This window comes from Gigantopelta aegis, chromosome 3 (assembly GCF_016097555.1).
Source record: "Gigantopelta aegis isolate Gae_Host chromosome 3, Gae_host_genome, whole genome shotgun sequence".
NCBI lineage: Eukaryota > Metazoa > Mollusca > Gastropoda > Neomphalida > Peltospiridae > Gigantopelta > Gigantopelta aegis.
Genome location: NC_054701.1, coordinates 56,616,590 through 56,633,724, shown reverse-complemented (window position 1 = coordinate 56,633,724; position 17,135 = coordinate 56,616,590). Strand labels below are relative to the sequence as shown.

General features: G+C 37.1%; 1 protein-coding gene across 1 annotated transcript; it reads right to left on the bottom strand.

The window, feature by feature from the left end:
* Positions 1 to 152: 152 nt before the first annotated feature.
* LOC121368297 lies at positions 153 to 11,753 on the bottom strand. Its single transcript, XM_041492965.1, has 5 exons — positions 11,377 to 11,753; positions 2,872 to 4,471; positions 2,338 to 2,412; positions 2,152 to 2,211; positions 153 to 1,841 (listed from the first exon to the last, which is right to left on the bottom strand). Exons 2-5 carry the CDS (start codon positions 4,460 to 4,462, stop codon positions 1,114 to 1,116), a joined length of 2,454 nt encoding a protein of 817 aa, XP_041348899.1. The 5' UTR covers positions 4,463 to 4,471; positions 11,377 to 11,753; the 3' UTR covers positions 153 to 1,113.
* Between the last annotated feature and the right edge of the window lie 5,382 nt (positions 11,754 to 17,135).

The following is a 17,135-nucleotide window of genomic DNA, read 5'->3' as shown; positions in this document are numbered from 1 at the left end:
CCTTGTGGGATATCTTGCCAATGTTGTAATGTCCAATAAATGTCTGAGCAACAGGTTTTAATTGGAGTCCAATATATTATACATGGTAATACATACTATATATGCCAGTCTAATCTACGTAAACAAGAAATAAAAAGTATTCAACAAAACGGTTGTAAATAAATTATATTTATTTTAATAAAACGTGTATCACACTAAAATAATAGCAAAATAGAATGCATGGCATATTATATTACCTGTACATAGTCCATGTATTATATTGTGTATCACCCATGCACCACGAACGTGATTTTTTAAAAACTTTTATTTGTAAAGTTGGTTCGTATGATACGATTCAAAAATAAGTATTCAACGCATTCACTGTTTCACATGTCAAAAGTTCAAAAACTAAATATCTTTATTGCATTATGCATGTTATTTTAATACATACGCACACACACACACACACACACACACACACACACAAACAAAAAATTCAAACCAGTTTCTGAAGGGAAATAATCCATAGAAATCAAATTATGATCAAGCTACGTTTATTTTGGTTTTCTGTCATTTACAATTTCTTAAGTTAACATACATGAAAGCAAAACTAATATAAAACACAACTTAAATGAGTTCTGTCAAATAAATGTTCAACTAAATGAATATATATATATACATAATCCGTTAACAGAACTGTTAACTGTAAAATCTAATAGCAATGCACGCTATAAAATCAAGTCTATATATGTAAAGATTGAGCAAGATTAATTTTATAATAGATCACATATACATTAAATAGGTCAACTTCAGCAAGAGCAAACTAAATGCCTATTATGAGTAAACAAAAATATATACGTTTTCTGAGAACCAGTCATTTATGTATTGCTAACGTCAAATTGCATTATGGCAAAGAGCAGCATTGGGGTTTTTTTAATCCAAAAGGTAACCAGGCATATCTTTAAATAAGATTGTAAAACATTTCAGTTTTGGCATATATAATTCACTTGCACTAAAATACACCACAATTAAGGCCAGTGAATATTAACCATTTCATCGAACAATGACCATAAATCATTTGTACTGGGAGATTTGAAAATGTATTTAAAATAACTAGTTTCCTTTGTATTTCCATCATTTCACAGAAGATGGCTCTTCAACGGTGAAGGTTAAAGTGCTACATTTGTCATCTTCGTACATGCTTTTCAAGATGGTGCAGACACCGTCCGGCACGCTGACACTGCTCCCACTAACCAGCCTCAGTTTGATGTCTGCGAATGTGAACCGACCAACACAGAAAACCGGCCACAGAGGTTTCGTAACATCGATATCGTGAATAGAGAAGATGCACTGTCCTGACAGCATGTTGAAGACGTGCAGTGATGTGTTGTCAAGATCCAGGACGTACCCCATGTCAAAGTGTCCCTTCTCTGAGGCTTTATTCTTCCCACTGGGTATGTGAGCCAGGACCTTGCCGTTATACTTCACCTTCACACACAGCGAGTGGTGCTGCTCACAGCCAGCTAGAACCACACTCGACCCAATGCGTTGACTGAATCTGGCGTCTAAAGGTTTTTCCGTGAGGGCGGCCTCGAACACCATCTTGTTGTCTGGTACTTTTTGTTTGAGACTGGTGGTCACTTTTGTCACCCACATGTGCTTCCCCCGGGGTGAGACTGGCCAGCTGGGGTTGATTATTGCATACCCGCATACCGCCCTGTCTGCCAGGGCTCCTGGGTACGACTTGAGTCTGCACCCGGTGTGTGGGAGAGGTTCTTCTGGTGGACGATTTGTCATCAGAGCATCAGCTAGTACTGATCGGTCTGCAAACATGGTCGCTTGGTCAAAGTGAAGACAAGGACCTACAAAAAGATGGAATTTGTAACAAAAATCTTATACTAAGTAGGCTACGTTGTCAAATCTTTATTTAAATACATATTTTTTTCAAAAGTAAAAACTATTTTTTTTGATAGGAATCTTATACTTTATTACATTAATGATTAATTGAAAATTAATTACTGGCTCAAATCTTCATTTATTTACATATTTAAGAATGTACATCATATACAGTATAATAATAATAATAATAATAATAATAATAATGCATATTTCATGTGTCTTAGACATTAAACGACGTTTTGTGTCAGGTGGGTTTTTTCTCCATATACTTACAATTAATTTTGACAATTATATCAGACGTCTGAAGGAGAATTACTCTATCTTCCGGTAAACCTATAAAAAAGAATGAAGAAATGTTAATAAAGCATAGAAGTCAGATTTAAAAACCCACATAAACAAAAGTAACATATAAACACTGACACAGGCACACGCACACTCGTGATGTACGTAAATACTTACATTTCAGATCACAACTGTTAGCATCTTTTGGGAAAATATCTCCAGTTAGAGTTACAGAAGATTCAATGGATGGTGCTGAAATATATAATACATAATTAAATGTATATATGTAATGTACTATTACAGCAAGTCATATCAAAACTCAAATTTCACGAGTAACACACTTCGTATGGGATTCCAAATGACAGCAGTATGATAATACCTACCTTACCAAAGTTAATGTAAAGTTTGACCCCAAAAAACACGTCTTTTCCAATTTAGACACCTCCGAATAAATACACCATTACATCCGCCAGCTTAATATATCCTATGACACCAGATTAAGGTCTCTCAAGAAATATTTATCCTATCGGTGATCCTTTTGTTGATGTCTATCAGTCGTCATCCATCGGTATTATATGACTGTACTCGCATACACCTATTACAGAACACAGCATATATAATGTACACTTCTTGAATCCTAAAAATACATTTACCGAGGAGAGGGAAGAATACAAGGAATTGTTAAAATTATTTTTATATTTCTAAACTCACCTGGAATGTTATCAAAGGGTTTAATGGTAACTTCATCCTTGTCTGAACTGGCAGTTGGACGAAAGGTCACAGAGTTAAGCTGTCCGACACTACTGATCAGCTTGTGTGCTAGAGCTACGTACGCCTCCTGAAACACGACACCTTTCCTGGAAACCTCTGCATCACCATTCTCGACTTCTATCAAACTCCGTAGTGCATCGGTGACACTGGAATACTGCTGCAGGAATTCAACACAGTCAGCCTTGGACCTGAGTTCCTTTGCGTAGTTAGAGGCGGTGTTCAGGAGAGAAAGCTGGCTTCCTATCTTCTCGGTGTCATCAAATGAGTCCGGACTTTGAGACTCGAGAAGATCTGAAAGAAGTTCGGATTTCCTTTGCTGGATGGCGTCTGAGAGAGCATCAAACGTAGAAATGATCATCTGCTCAGCACAATCAATAGACACCATGGAACATTCGTTTTTCTGTTTCAGTCTGCTTGATCGCTGAGATATGTTTTTTATTTTCACCTTAGCGTCAGCAAGCAACTGACTTGCAATTTTTACCCTGGAACTAAATGCTTCCTGAACAGTTGTAACTGTGTGAGTTTTCCGTTCATGGCTGTTTCTGGTACACGTGCTGCAAATCACGACATTACAGGTGCAGCAGAACAGAGTCAATCTGGAAAATGGATGCTCTTCACAAAAATGGTTGTGATTGAAAAGCTTTATTGGTCTCGACTTCAAAACGTCAAATGGAACCACAGTATGTCTTTTGGTTTTGACGTCTCTTTTGTGATTAGCTTGACATTCGTTACATAGAAACAGACAGCAGTTTTCACACCGCCATGACGAACTGTGAGACAAAGGGCACTCTTTGCACGGAATAGGGTTGTCTCTTTGCACCTTATTGTATTCTATGGTCTTCACTCTGATAGGGTCCAGTGGCAGTGACGCAGACACAGATGATATCGTACTGCGAGTGTCACTCCAGCTGAAACAAGATTCGTTGTCATAACTCGAATTCAGCGACAGTTCAACGTCATCAACATCCACACTAGTAACATCACTTTCACTATCATTTCTAATCGATGATTTGCGGTGCTTTCTCAGTCTATCTAAACTGGACGCTGGGCTTTTGCTGCCTGTGCTAGATCTACTCGACACTGAACTTGGTATCCTGGATCTAGAGTTGCATGTCTTTCTAGGTTGTCTTGGGCTTTCTTGTTTTCCATTTTCGCTTTTGGGAGCTGTAGCAGAATGAATTCCGTTCTCAATGACGGGAATTGTTTTCGTACCATTCACATGGGGTTCTGCTTGCATCTCATCCACCGAAACGTCTTCATTAGCTGATGTACTTCTGCTGGATATATTTAGGCCGTTGTTAGCATTTTCTAGTGGCGCCTCTTGAATAGTGACTTTCTTTCGACAGATTGGACATTCTACACAGCCACTGTCGCTAACATACAGTTTCTGTGCACATTTTGAGCAAACTGTGTTCAAACAGCACTTTAAAAACCATGGTTTTCGTTCACCTAAAGAAAATTGATTGGTGCAAAATAGACACTTCAAGAAACGGCTTTTATCAGGAGTGCTGGGTATGGACGATTTTGCCATCTTGATCACCTGAAAAACATTAAATAAAATGAATGGATGAATGCTTAACGATACAACATTAAATAAAGGCATTAAATAAATAAATAAATAGTTTTTTGAAATACAGACCCATATATATATATATATATATATATATATATATATATATATATATATATATATATATATTTGGGCTCAATTTGGTCAGCTGATACTTAAGTCAAGTATTATATTTTGGGCTTAATGGAAAACCAAGAAACACTACTGCTATGATGAATGAATTAATGTTTAACACCACAGCACAGACAATACACCGCCTCTAGTAGTGTCGTTAAACAAAACAAACAAACTGATGACTAAATCAATATAAAAATTCAAAAGTGAAATTAAAACAGTTTGTAAAGAGCTGTGCTAAAATATATAATGTCACACGTACTACAACACTGATGTCATGGTTCAGTGAACTGAAAAGCAAATTACTACTGATACATTCACAGAACACTTAACCATGTTTCATCAATAAGTTTTCAATTCAACAAAAAGTATCAGTATTTAATTGTTACGGTAATAGATTGTGACCACAATTTATAGAGTTCTAATAACAAGGCTTTGTTTTGGATGGGTTTTTGGTGTGTTTTGTTTGTTTTTGTTTTTGTTATTTTATTATTTTTAAAAACTTTTTATGGGGGGTTTTGTTTGGGTTTTTCCTGGGGGGTTTTGGAGGGGGTTGAGTTTTTTTGGTGGTGGGCGTGCTTATTGAAGATTAATATACGTGTACTTGATATGGAACAATAGTACAAAGATGACATCAACACTGGCGTCTTCTTAACGAGGTGGCTGCATGAAAAGCATGATATGAAATTGTTCAACCGTGAAACTAACAGCAACAGGTCATGTGCACCTCTTTGAATTTTACTTCACATAAAGGACCTCATTGTTTTGTAACTGCTTGTGAAATAAATTTAACCCTTTGTTGTTAATCCTGTTTAAGATATGTTTAGCTATCTCAACAAGATGATGCTATAATCGCTTCACACCTGGCTATCTAAGATTGATCACGGTACAGGTCTACTTGACATACTCCTTGGATCAGGATGTGGACGAGAGCTATCTCGTCTGCTGTCAACTTGCGTTACCAGGGTCATACAGATGTCAACTGCGGGGGGGGGGGGGGGGGGGGTTATAATGTCAAACTCATAAAAATATCTTCATAAAGTGAATGATGTTTCGGGCGACCCGTCTAAATTGCGATCAAATCAGGTGTAAATCCAAGATTTGTTTCAGTGGGGTCTACATGCAACTACTTGAATGCACTTCAATAAATAAATGGACAAATAGTTTTGTCGTGAGTAGGGTGGGGAGGGGGCACTGGCGTTGCCAGGATTTTATATTACGGGGGGAAACCCACGATTGGAGGGGACAACCCACACTATGTATGTATGTATGTATGTATGATTTTATAAAATTTAATATTGTAAAAACAAAAAAGAAAAAAAAGGTTTGATTGGGGGGGGGGGGGGGGGGGGGCTCGCTACGCCACTGGTGGGAGGTCCGGACACCTCGATTTCCATTGTGGAAAATTATTTTTAGTCGTGAGTGGGGGTGAGGGTGGGGTCCGAGCACCTCGAACCCCCTCTGGATCCGCCCTGCAAATTCAAAACTGAAATAAATTAAACCTTTGCATGTAATAAATGTATTCCAAATTATTATTCGACTAATATTGAAGATTTATTTTCTACAAGCCTCCAAGAAACTCGGGAGGGGTGGGGGTCTCGTCTGTTTCAAATAGGCGGTAATGTACTTTGAAGTAGTCATATGACCGACTGCCGTAACTGTACTACTCAAAAGAATTTAAGGGTCAGACGATATTTTCGACATTATTTTCTGAATGTCAATTATATTAGCTAGACCATAATGTCACGCATGGTATTGTTCTATTTTGACGAAAGTGGGTCTAAGCAACCCATAAATGAATTAAAATCCACTGTCATTGACACTGTCGACTAGTTCTAATGGCGAAAACATGCTTACATTTGCACGTAAATTAGGGCGAAAGCGAAAGGTCTGCTAAGTGCCCATAACTTGCTTTTTCACAAAGCGCTTCATTTGCACGCTTTGCATGTGTATTCCATGTTCCCAATGCTGAATTTCTGTATAATTGGAGCTTGCGTTCGTGTACGGTGCACACTCCAAATTCGACAATGGTACGACGTCAACTGACTATCGAAGATCGAGGAAGGGCTATTGCTTGGCTTCAGGATGGCAATACGCAAAGAAATGTTGCTCTGAGACTTGGTGTCAGTCAGAGTGTCGTTGGCCGACTGTGGCAACGGTACCAAGCAACGAATTCTGTTCGAAATCGTCCACGTTCGGGAAGACCCCGAAGCACTACAAATAGAGAGGACCGCTACATCACCAATATGGCGCTACGTCAACGCACAACCACTGCACGCCGATTACGTGACAATCTGCGGACTGCGACTGGAACTCGAGTGTCTGATCAAACCATACGCAATCGTCTGAGAGCCAATAATCTACGCTGCCGTCGCCAGGCTGTTCGACCACCACTCCTACCACGTCACAGAACGGCCAGACGTCACTGGTGCACCTTCATCCGCGGTGGCAACGTGTTCAGTGGGGTCGAGTGATGTTCACTGATGAGTCCAGGTTTAGTCTCCAGTTCAACGACGGTCGGGTTCGTGTCTACAGACGTCCTGGGGAGCGCTTCGCTGACGTTAACGTTAAACAACGTCACCGCTTCGGTGGTGGCAGCGTCATGGTGTGGGGCGGCATCTCTATCCACCACAGGACCCCCCTCTATGTGGTGGATGGCAATCTGAATGGAATCCGCTATCTGAATGAGATTATCCGGCCGTTGGTTCTCCCAGGCCTTCAGCAGATTGGCGGCGGGTCAGTTCTGCAGGATGACAATGCCAGACCCCACCGCGCCAGGGTGGTAACGGACTTTCTCAGACAACAAGGTATCGCCAGGATGGATTGGCCAGCATATTCGCCTGACTTGGCCCCAATAGAGAACGCCTGGGACGAATTAGGCAGGAGAGTTCGGGATAACCATGCCCCTCCGGCCAACCTTCATGATCTGGGTCAACTTCTTATGGCAGAGTGGCAGGCCATTCCCCAAGAGTTCTTCAGACGTCTGATCAACAGCATGAGGCAACGATGTGTCGAGTGTATTCGCGCCAGGGGTGGATTCACACACTATTAAACGAATGTTCTAATGTGTAAAATCCATGTTTGACAACCTTCAACTTTGACAGCATGTCATGTGACTTTGTTGTATACAGTGATGTTTATTTGTGTTTTTTTGTAAATATGGAACAATAAATTAAATTTTTGGTGTAGTTTACATCATCAATCTAATACACTCTGAAACTTATTTGGTTATAAATGTTTGACCCTTAAATTCTTTTGAGTAGTATATATGAACGGGAAGGTAGTCACTAATGACTGGCAAGTAAGTCGTGTACATCAATGTATTTTTAAAGATAACGAGTTGTTGGGCTAATAACCGCGATTGTTTATACTCAACTAAATTAATTAAGAGCCAAAAAATATTTTCAGCATTTTTTTAGGGTACAAAATATATTTACTTGTGGCTTTACAAAGCATACAAAGCTATAGTTTTATCTTCATTATTAAATTTGGTCAAAATGTACTCAAACAACATTTAGAAATCATCTGTGATAAAAACTTAATAACATAATAATAGCAAAAACTGACCAAAAGGTCTACTTAATTTTGTTGAGTACATATATGTAATATTAAATATACTCTTTAAAAAAAGTAGGGGAACCTGAAATATTAATGTTAATATCAACTATTAGACCGAACATACGTTTTGACCACAGACATCCTAGTAAAGAACGTTCAGGTCTGTTTATCAACACACCGAAACACATTCCATAGTTTGCACATGCATCACGCAGTTGCCTCGTACACGTGCGTGGTGTCATTCTCGATTTTGACAATTTCCAGGAAGTTCCATTAATCACTGTGGAACATTATTTCTGTCAATCTCTTTCATTATGTTGATCAAACAGTTGTTATTGTTTTGTTTTCAGTCATTTTTATTGTTTCAATTTGCGATTTACTGATAAAAAAAAACCCCGTCAACTTTCAAATTTCACTTCTGACCCCAATCGTCCTTCAAGATCTTTGGTGCTCATAAAACCTACTGTAATACTGAACTACCGTTTGTAATGTTTGCCCAATTAATTCACTATTATCATATAACCATTCCCCACAACTAATATACCTTACAATTTTGGCAATTGTAAATTCTTATTAGAGTTCCCCTACTTTTTTGGAAAAGTATATATTGATATGTACCATCAGAAAAATAGGGAAACTGGCATTAAAACATTTTAATTAATTAAAACACCATCGTATTTTAAGTTCTGTTGTTTAGTAGTACATAAGCTGACCGAGGTGTATCTATGAAAGTATTCATGTGGATGCATATTCACGTACGTGCATATTACATTTGTCACGTGGTACTAATTAACCTTTGTCTTATATCTAGCAATGGGCTTAAAAAACAATTGTACACGAAATCAATTGGTCGTGTTGGATAGAGATGCATAATGTATCACCTGGCAGCGAACAGAGATACATAATGTATAGCATGGCATCGAATAGCGACGTATTAAGATTTGTTATATAATTAATTAAAGTGGAGTGCACAGAGTTGTATCACTCAGTGGCGTAGCGGTGTGTGTATGTGTGGGGGGTATTACATTTTATAAATCATACATACAGTGTGGGTTGCTCCCCCCCCCCCTTCCATATGGGTTGCCCACCCCTAATATAAAATCCTGGCTACGCCAATGGTATCACTCCTCATATCATGCACCCTCGCATCCACTCGTATCGGATAATTCGACCTGTGTACATGCATGTATGACAATGAATGTATAGATGTGCTTGTCTTTGTTTGTTTTTGTGGGGTGTTTCAAAAAAAAAAATTAAGCAAAGACCCTCACTATCGGATTTAATCTCAAAGAGTTGTCTGACTCTCAACAGCCGATGTAAAAAAATTGTGTGCTGGGGTGTCGTTAAATTCATTCATTCATTCATTCATTCATTACTCTCAACGATTTCGCGATATCTAAATAACATTTTGTCAATAACTTCATATAACATGTACACCTACGATGTAAAGAAATATATATTTGACCTAGATAATATGTAATTGGAAGTATTTCACATTTAACTGTACATTGTTAAAATGTAAAAAAAAAAAAAAAAAAAAAAAAATTAAACACGTAATAATATAATAATGTATACATGTTTTATTATGAAAATATTGCAAACATATTTGACAGTTGTATTTATCTCTGCAAAACGTATATCAGATATAATTATAGTCCTATTACCTTAATTAAATTGATCATTTTTAATGTTCAACTGCAGTTTGAATTGAGATTTTTTTTTTAAACCCACCTAATGAATTGTTAATACATCTATACATTCATTGTCATACATACGTGTAAAAAAAAGTTGAGATCGATTTTTTCGTAGAATTATATTTGAAAATATATAAAGCAAAATCGAAGATGTAAGATAATTTAAGTAGTAATACCCTAACCATGTGTCACTACTAATTTAAATATATATTTTGAAAGTAAAAACGGAATCCCCCTCCTTCAAGAAGCAATTCCTTTTGTTCTGGTGATGAATCCCCTCTTTAAATTGTACGTTAGTAGATTAATTCAGACAACAATATATAGTTAAACGTATTATAGTAGAAGTATTAAAGGGACATACCCGAGTTTTTAAACACTAAGGGATATTTTTGCTATTATAGCCGTATTTTGATAACTGAAATCATACTTTACTTAGATTTTATGGGTTAGATTATCAGTTTGCGTACATTCGAAGTGTTTTTGGTTATTCTGGTGTTTTTTAATATCACAAAATGCATTTATCATATTTTAAAAAACGCACGTGCATCTGAGAAATAACAGTTATGGAGTCAAATTTTAGTCTATTTTTAGAGGGTATTTCGCCATTTCAAAGTCACAGACTCATGTTTCATTTAATTGTAACTTTATCTAAATGCGTTACAGGTTTGTAGATTAACTAAACTTAGTGTTAATTTTTCACAGGTTGAAACCAGGGTCTGTCCCTTTAATAGGTGGCTCGGCGTTTCCCTACCAACTCGGGTAAGTACATGTCATGTTGGAGACGATTCCGTAGAGAACTCGGTGCCGTGCCGACTAGTAGCTGTCATGTTGGAAATTATTCCGTAGAGAAATAAAGCTAGTGCAATGTTTACTGCGAAAAGTTTGGAATGTAGAGATGTACTTTTACACATTATAACGTAGACATCCAGCAGGCCTCAGATAAATGAAAATTCTAAATAAATTCAGGTAACAGATCTACTTTTTACTTAACCAGTTATAATCTTGTAGATGGTGCCCTATATTTTGCCCATGTGGCTATCTCTCGTTACAGTGCACCACAACTGGTATATCAAAGGCCGTGGTATCTGCTATCCTGTCTGTGGGATGGTGCATATAAAATATCCCTTGCTACTAATAGGAACATATAGAGGGTTTCTTCTCTAAGACTTTATGTCAGAATTACCAAGTTTGACATCCAATAGTAGATGGTTAATAAATCAATGGGCTCTAGTGGTGTTGTTAAACAAAATAAACAAACCACAAATAGTGCTAAAAAAAATAGGTTTCGTGAAATTAAGATTTTTGCTAGCAACATACGAACGAAACACTCATTCTCGCAGTTTCCGGAGGTCTGTCCAGGTAGGCATTTCACTCCTGTATGTGGTTATATCTGTATCTTGACAAAATGCTAAATGTGTAATTGATAACAAAATGGATGTATACAAATACCTAGATTGTGTTATTGGCTGTCTGTGTGTGACTAGCAATGTAATGACGCGTACGACATACCTGTACGGTCCCTGTCCGCCACAAGAGTATCGAAGACGAGGTCGACTACCTCGGCTCATGCTGCAGACGACAGCACATAGACGTGCACGACGCAGCGCGTTGGACACAACAGATGTGAACAGCGACATACGTTTGATGCCACATATTGACGATGACGAGCCGTCGTGACCTAGGCGTTTAACGGTTCACGTTTACGTCAAAGATTCTGTACAAAACACGAATCAATACCAATGCAACGAGTCTCCAAAACGTGCCATTCCTTGTTTTCGACACGCGAACGTCGGGATCACATGATCTGTGCGAATACTCGCCAGGAAGCAGGGATGGGGCACACAAAAAAAGAGAGAAGGAATTATTGAACACTGAACGCGGCAGCTGATCCGAGAAAATGTCGCAGGCTGACAAAATCGATTAGCTCAGTAGATGTGACAATATCGAGAAAACTTACAATACTGTAGCATAGTACTCTATACTGCTTGAAACAAGTTAGGGAACACATACGAATACATATATTTTTGTAACTCATGCTCATAGTTAGGACTATATATACAGACACATTTTAACACCGATCATATTTATATTATGTCTATGGGCTGTGGGTATATAATCATATTCGTGCGTAAGCGTAAAAACTAATAATTATCTACTAAAGTTTTCCAAATATTTCACTTGTCTAACAGGTAAATAGATTAGGCCTAGACGACTTTTATTTTTATTTAGTTTGGTTTGCATATTGCATATTGTCTACAATGAGTGACATAGACACCAATATAATATTGCCACAAATCGTAAGTATGCCAATAAAACTGGTAATGCGCTGTAAAGAGAGATGAAAGATGGTAGCCACCTACTTTGAGAGCCCTAAATAATTATCTATGTAAATAATGTTCAATCGAGTATACTCTGTACTTTTATCTTTATTGGATCTTATCCTTTTAAACATGTGTCTGTGATTGTTGGAGGCATGCATTGTAGCGCACATTGATAATCAGTGAACCATACCCAGTTTACTCTAATTTTTAAAAGTCTGTCATGCATTAAAATGTTGAAAATAATCATGAACAGTTTTTAATTAATAACAGTTTCTTACAAGACAAGGCTAAACAAGATAAGACACGACATTCATTCAGTTATTGAGGCCACATGACCAAGATAACTAATTTTAAAATAAATGAATCGTGCGTTACTTGTGTATAATACATATTCAATTTAAACTGGTAGATTTCTCTTTAGAAACAAGCCTATTCCTTTAATACACTACATATTTTTGGTTCGATATCAATAAATTATTTTTTGTTTGTTTTGAAAGAATTACTATAACATATTATGGCATGAAATATGTCCTGCTTAAATTATAATATGAACATACTAAAAGAAAATGATATTCATCTTCAACTTGATTGAGATTACACTTTGTACAGATAGTCTCATTTCTTTCTATAAACTGAGTTAAAACCGCTTTTCTGTACTTTTAATTTATGTAACAAACACCTAAATTAAAAAAAATATTCTCAAGAGATCGTTATATTTTGATAAATATAATACATATATGTGTATATACTTTTTCTGTTTCTAAAAGATTTATAAGAAGAATAAGCCTTTATAAAATTAGAGAAGTATGGATTTTATCTTGCCAGTCAGTGTTGAAAATGAATGTCTTTACATCTTTGTACACAGCTGGACATAAATAACTTGTTACTGCCAAATTATTGAGCAATCCAAACATAAGATAACCCTGTTTGAAACAACAGTGTTCTTACACATGATACCCAATTTCATCGTAGCATTTCAATATATCAAAACAAGCTTTGGGATACAATGGCTAAAATATTTCACACAAATAATCTGTCTATTTTCCCAAGCACAGCATTTGATGATACTCTCTTTGAAACTCCTAAATACCTTTAAAAATAATTACTTTGTATTTTTTAATCGATTCTCGATAAGTAAATCCTAATATTTCAGAACCATATCTTTGAACATTTCGAAATACAATTACATTATATTTATCAATATTAACTTATAATCCCCATTTTACACAAAACTTATTCGTTTTTTTCGTTCTTTTTTTTCGTTCTTTTTTTTGCAAACCTATTACTGTAGGCCTGTCATCGATAAGTACACCGTCATCAGCAAAAAGAAGCACTAAAATACCATTAATAATTTAATTTACAAAAAGTCCTCTAAAACTACTATTACTCATTTCATTTATTAATTCATTAATAAAAATTATAAACAAAACTGGACTTAACATGCATCCTTGACGAACACCACTAGATGTCTTTTTCTTACACTATACATGAATAACTGCTTATTATCTTTTATGTTGTGACCTTTCCAATGTAACTTTAAAACTGATAATATGACACGTGTGCGTGAGTGTTTCTATCCAAAGTAATGGTTTCAGAAAAATAAGTTTTAACGTTTAAAATATTCTTAAAAATCCGAAAAGAAATGTTGGGTTTTTTCAAATTACATATAGCATCTATTACATGTAATGTATGTTGCCCATACACCCAGTAATAACAACGACCGGTATTTATTAACATTTCTTACTTAACTTAGATGCATAAAACGTTTATAAAAGTCTGAATTGAATGCACCTTTCACAAAAATACTAAATGTTGTACGCGTGTTAAAATGAGCGTAAAAATCTGAAATGAATGCACCCATCACGACGATATTAAATGCTGTACACGACGTTTTAAACTGTGTGTTTATTGTCAAAACAATGCCCAAAGTTAAAGTCGCCTTTGTTGTTGAAATATGTCGGCCATATACACGTGTATATTTTGTCCATACTCGTGTGGTACTTAAAAGCAACTCGTTTGTAAAATTTGTCAAGTGTGGCAATAGATCTTATTGTTAGCTCGTTCAAACTGGCTTTATAGATCAAATGCTGCGCCTGGGGCCATTCGTTTTAATAGGTGGTACGGGCAAATACCGACATACGATGATCGTTTGCTTATATATTGAAGTATATATAATATATATCTTTTGAGTTATTTTTTTTCTCTCGACAAGTACAGTAAATTAATGTTTAAGCAGTTAACTTGAGTCGGGGGGGGGGGGGGGGGGTTGTCATAATAACCCAGGACGTTAATCATACAACATAAATTAATAAATTGCTTCTATTTCTTCTTCTTCTACTACTACTACTACTACTACTACTACCACCACTAATAATAATAATAATAATACATTAAAAAGAGAAAGGGGATAACAATTTGGAATATGTAAATATGCAACTATAATATTTTATTTTTACATTTATTTTAATAAAATATAAAAGCCGGTATTTCTGTTATTACTTTATCAAATTTTTCCATGTTTTATTTCAATTTTGTCAAATTGTTAATATATAAATAATGTTTCCTTGTTAGATTATTTTTCTCCTGTTGTATTATTTGTTCTATACATCGAGCTGATCCGTTACTGTTGATTAATAACTACTTTATCGTCAACTTCATTCATACATAATCGTTAATTAAACAAAGCTTGTTTCAATACTCACTTTTTTGGGTGTATCCGCCATAATGCACACTTTATTTATAAGATTCTTTGCCGCAAGGTTCAAAATGCCCTCTTTGGCGGCCGACAGGCTGTCATAATACATGGCGTATTGTTACAAGCGTCTGTCAATCAGGGACATCTATCTCTGTAGTGACAGGTCATGTGCTATACACAGCTCAGACAGTCTTAAACATCAAACGCAACTCGCCCTTAACGTCGTACGTGCTGCCGCAAGGATCTCTTCTTACTCCAGTGTTTTCTGGTATAAATTTTAAATAATTTACCAAATGACACTTCGCTTAAACGCTGCATCGAATTCGAACCATATGAGATTTTAACTGATCAGTCTTGTTTATATTGCTTGTGCACAAGAAAATCACCGTGGTATCGGCAATGTTTGTAACAATATTAAACTTAATTGGAGTCCCCTGTTTCTGTATAGGCTTTATCGCCAGTTCGTAATCGGTTTATCGAACAATAGTGCTTGAACCGTACTTGGATATAAGCACGAAAATAAGTTGAAATAATCGAACAATAATGAAATCGTGGTGATCAGGTAAATTACACTGTATTCAATTACAGTTAGGCAATTTCAATGCAGTAAATTATAAGCAATCGAAATGACCATTAGACCCAGTCGATTAAGTGTGTTTCTTTGTCTTTCTGCTGTTTGGTGCGCAATTAAGCATCTATATATAGTACTTTTAAAATGGTCTGTAGAACATATAATGAACGGGTTACAATTAATAAGTAGCCAGTTCAGGTTACTGGTCGATAAGCACTTTATTTCTTAGTTACTAATTAAAAACAAATAATTATGAAATAGAACAATTGGAAAATAATGCATAAATCTCTGAGGCAAAATGTTTTAATCAGTTATTTAATAATATTAACTATTTAAAACATGATCGTTAGTCTTTTTATAACAAATTTCTTGAACCTGAGATACACAAAATAATGGTGTCAAAATGTTAGCAGCCTAATCTGCGGTGGTGGTGGTGGTGGTGGTGTGCGTGCGTGCGTGCGTGCGCGTTTCATAATTGAAAGCTTGCGTAAACCATTTTGCCTCGAAATGCTACAGGCAACAGATTTCTTATATGCGTAATCCGTTATAATCATTTTATCCTAAATTTTAAACAAAACTCGACTTTCGCGAGTGTGTGGTGGAATGACAGGTGCATGTGCAGGGGTGGAGAGTTTTAGGGATCGAACCCGGACTCCCCCTGCTCAATTGTTTTTCTTCATATTTTTCGAGGGAGCATGATTCGACCCCATCTGACCCTACCATTAAACTTTGCTCACCACAGTCTAGACCCCGCTGCATTGGGATGTAGCTCAAGTGGTAGAGTGTCCGCCTGTGAAGTGGTCGGTCTTCGGATCGATCCTTCTCAGTAGACCCATTTGCAGTTTGGGCTATTTTCCGTTCCAACCCGTGGTCCACAACTGGTTCATTAAAGGTCGTGGTATATGCTGTCCTGTCTGTGGGAAAGTGCATATAAAAGACCCCTTGCTGCTTATCGGAAAGAGTAGCCTATGTGGCTGCAGCAGGTTTCCTCCAAAGAAATATGTCAGAATGACCATACGTTTGACGTCCAATAGCCAATGATAAGATAAAAATCAATGTGCTCTAGAGGCGTCGTTAAATAAAACAAACTTGTATTCCTTCAACAGAAAGAAAGAAATGTTTTATTTAACGACGCACTCAACACGTTTTATTTACGGTTATATGGTGTCAGACATATGGTTAAGGACCACACAGATTTTGAGAGGAAACCCGCTGTCGCCACTACATGGGCTACTCTTCCAATTAGCAGCAAGGGATCTTTTATTTGCGCTTCCCACAGGCAGGATAGCACAAACCATGGCCTTTGTTGAACCAGTTATGGATCACTGGTCGGTGCAAGTGGTTTACACCTACCCATTGAGCCTTGCGGAGGACTCACTCACGGTTTGGAGTCGGTATCTGGATTAAAAATCCCATGCCTCGACTGGGATCCGAACCCAGTACCTACCAGCCTGTAGACAGATGGCCTGCCACGACGCCACCGAGGCCGGTTCCTTCAATAGATGAACGCCACACTTGGAGACATTCATTCCTAAATCCGATGGAGGGGGCGGGACGTAGCTCGGTGGTACAGCGCTCGCTCGATGCGTGGTCGGTCTGGGATCGATCCCCGTCGGTGGGCCCATTGGGCATTTCTCGTCACAGCCAGTGCACCACGACTGGTATATCAAAGGCCGTGGTA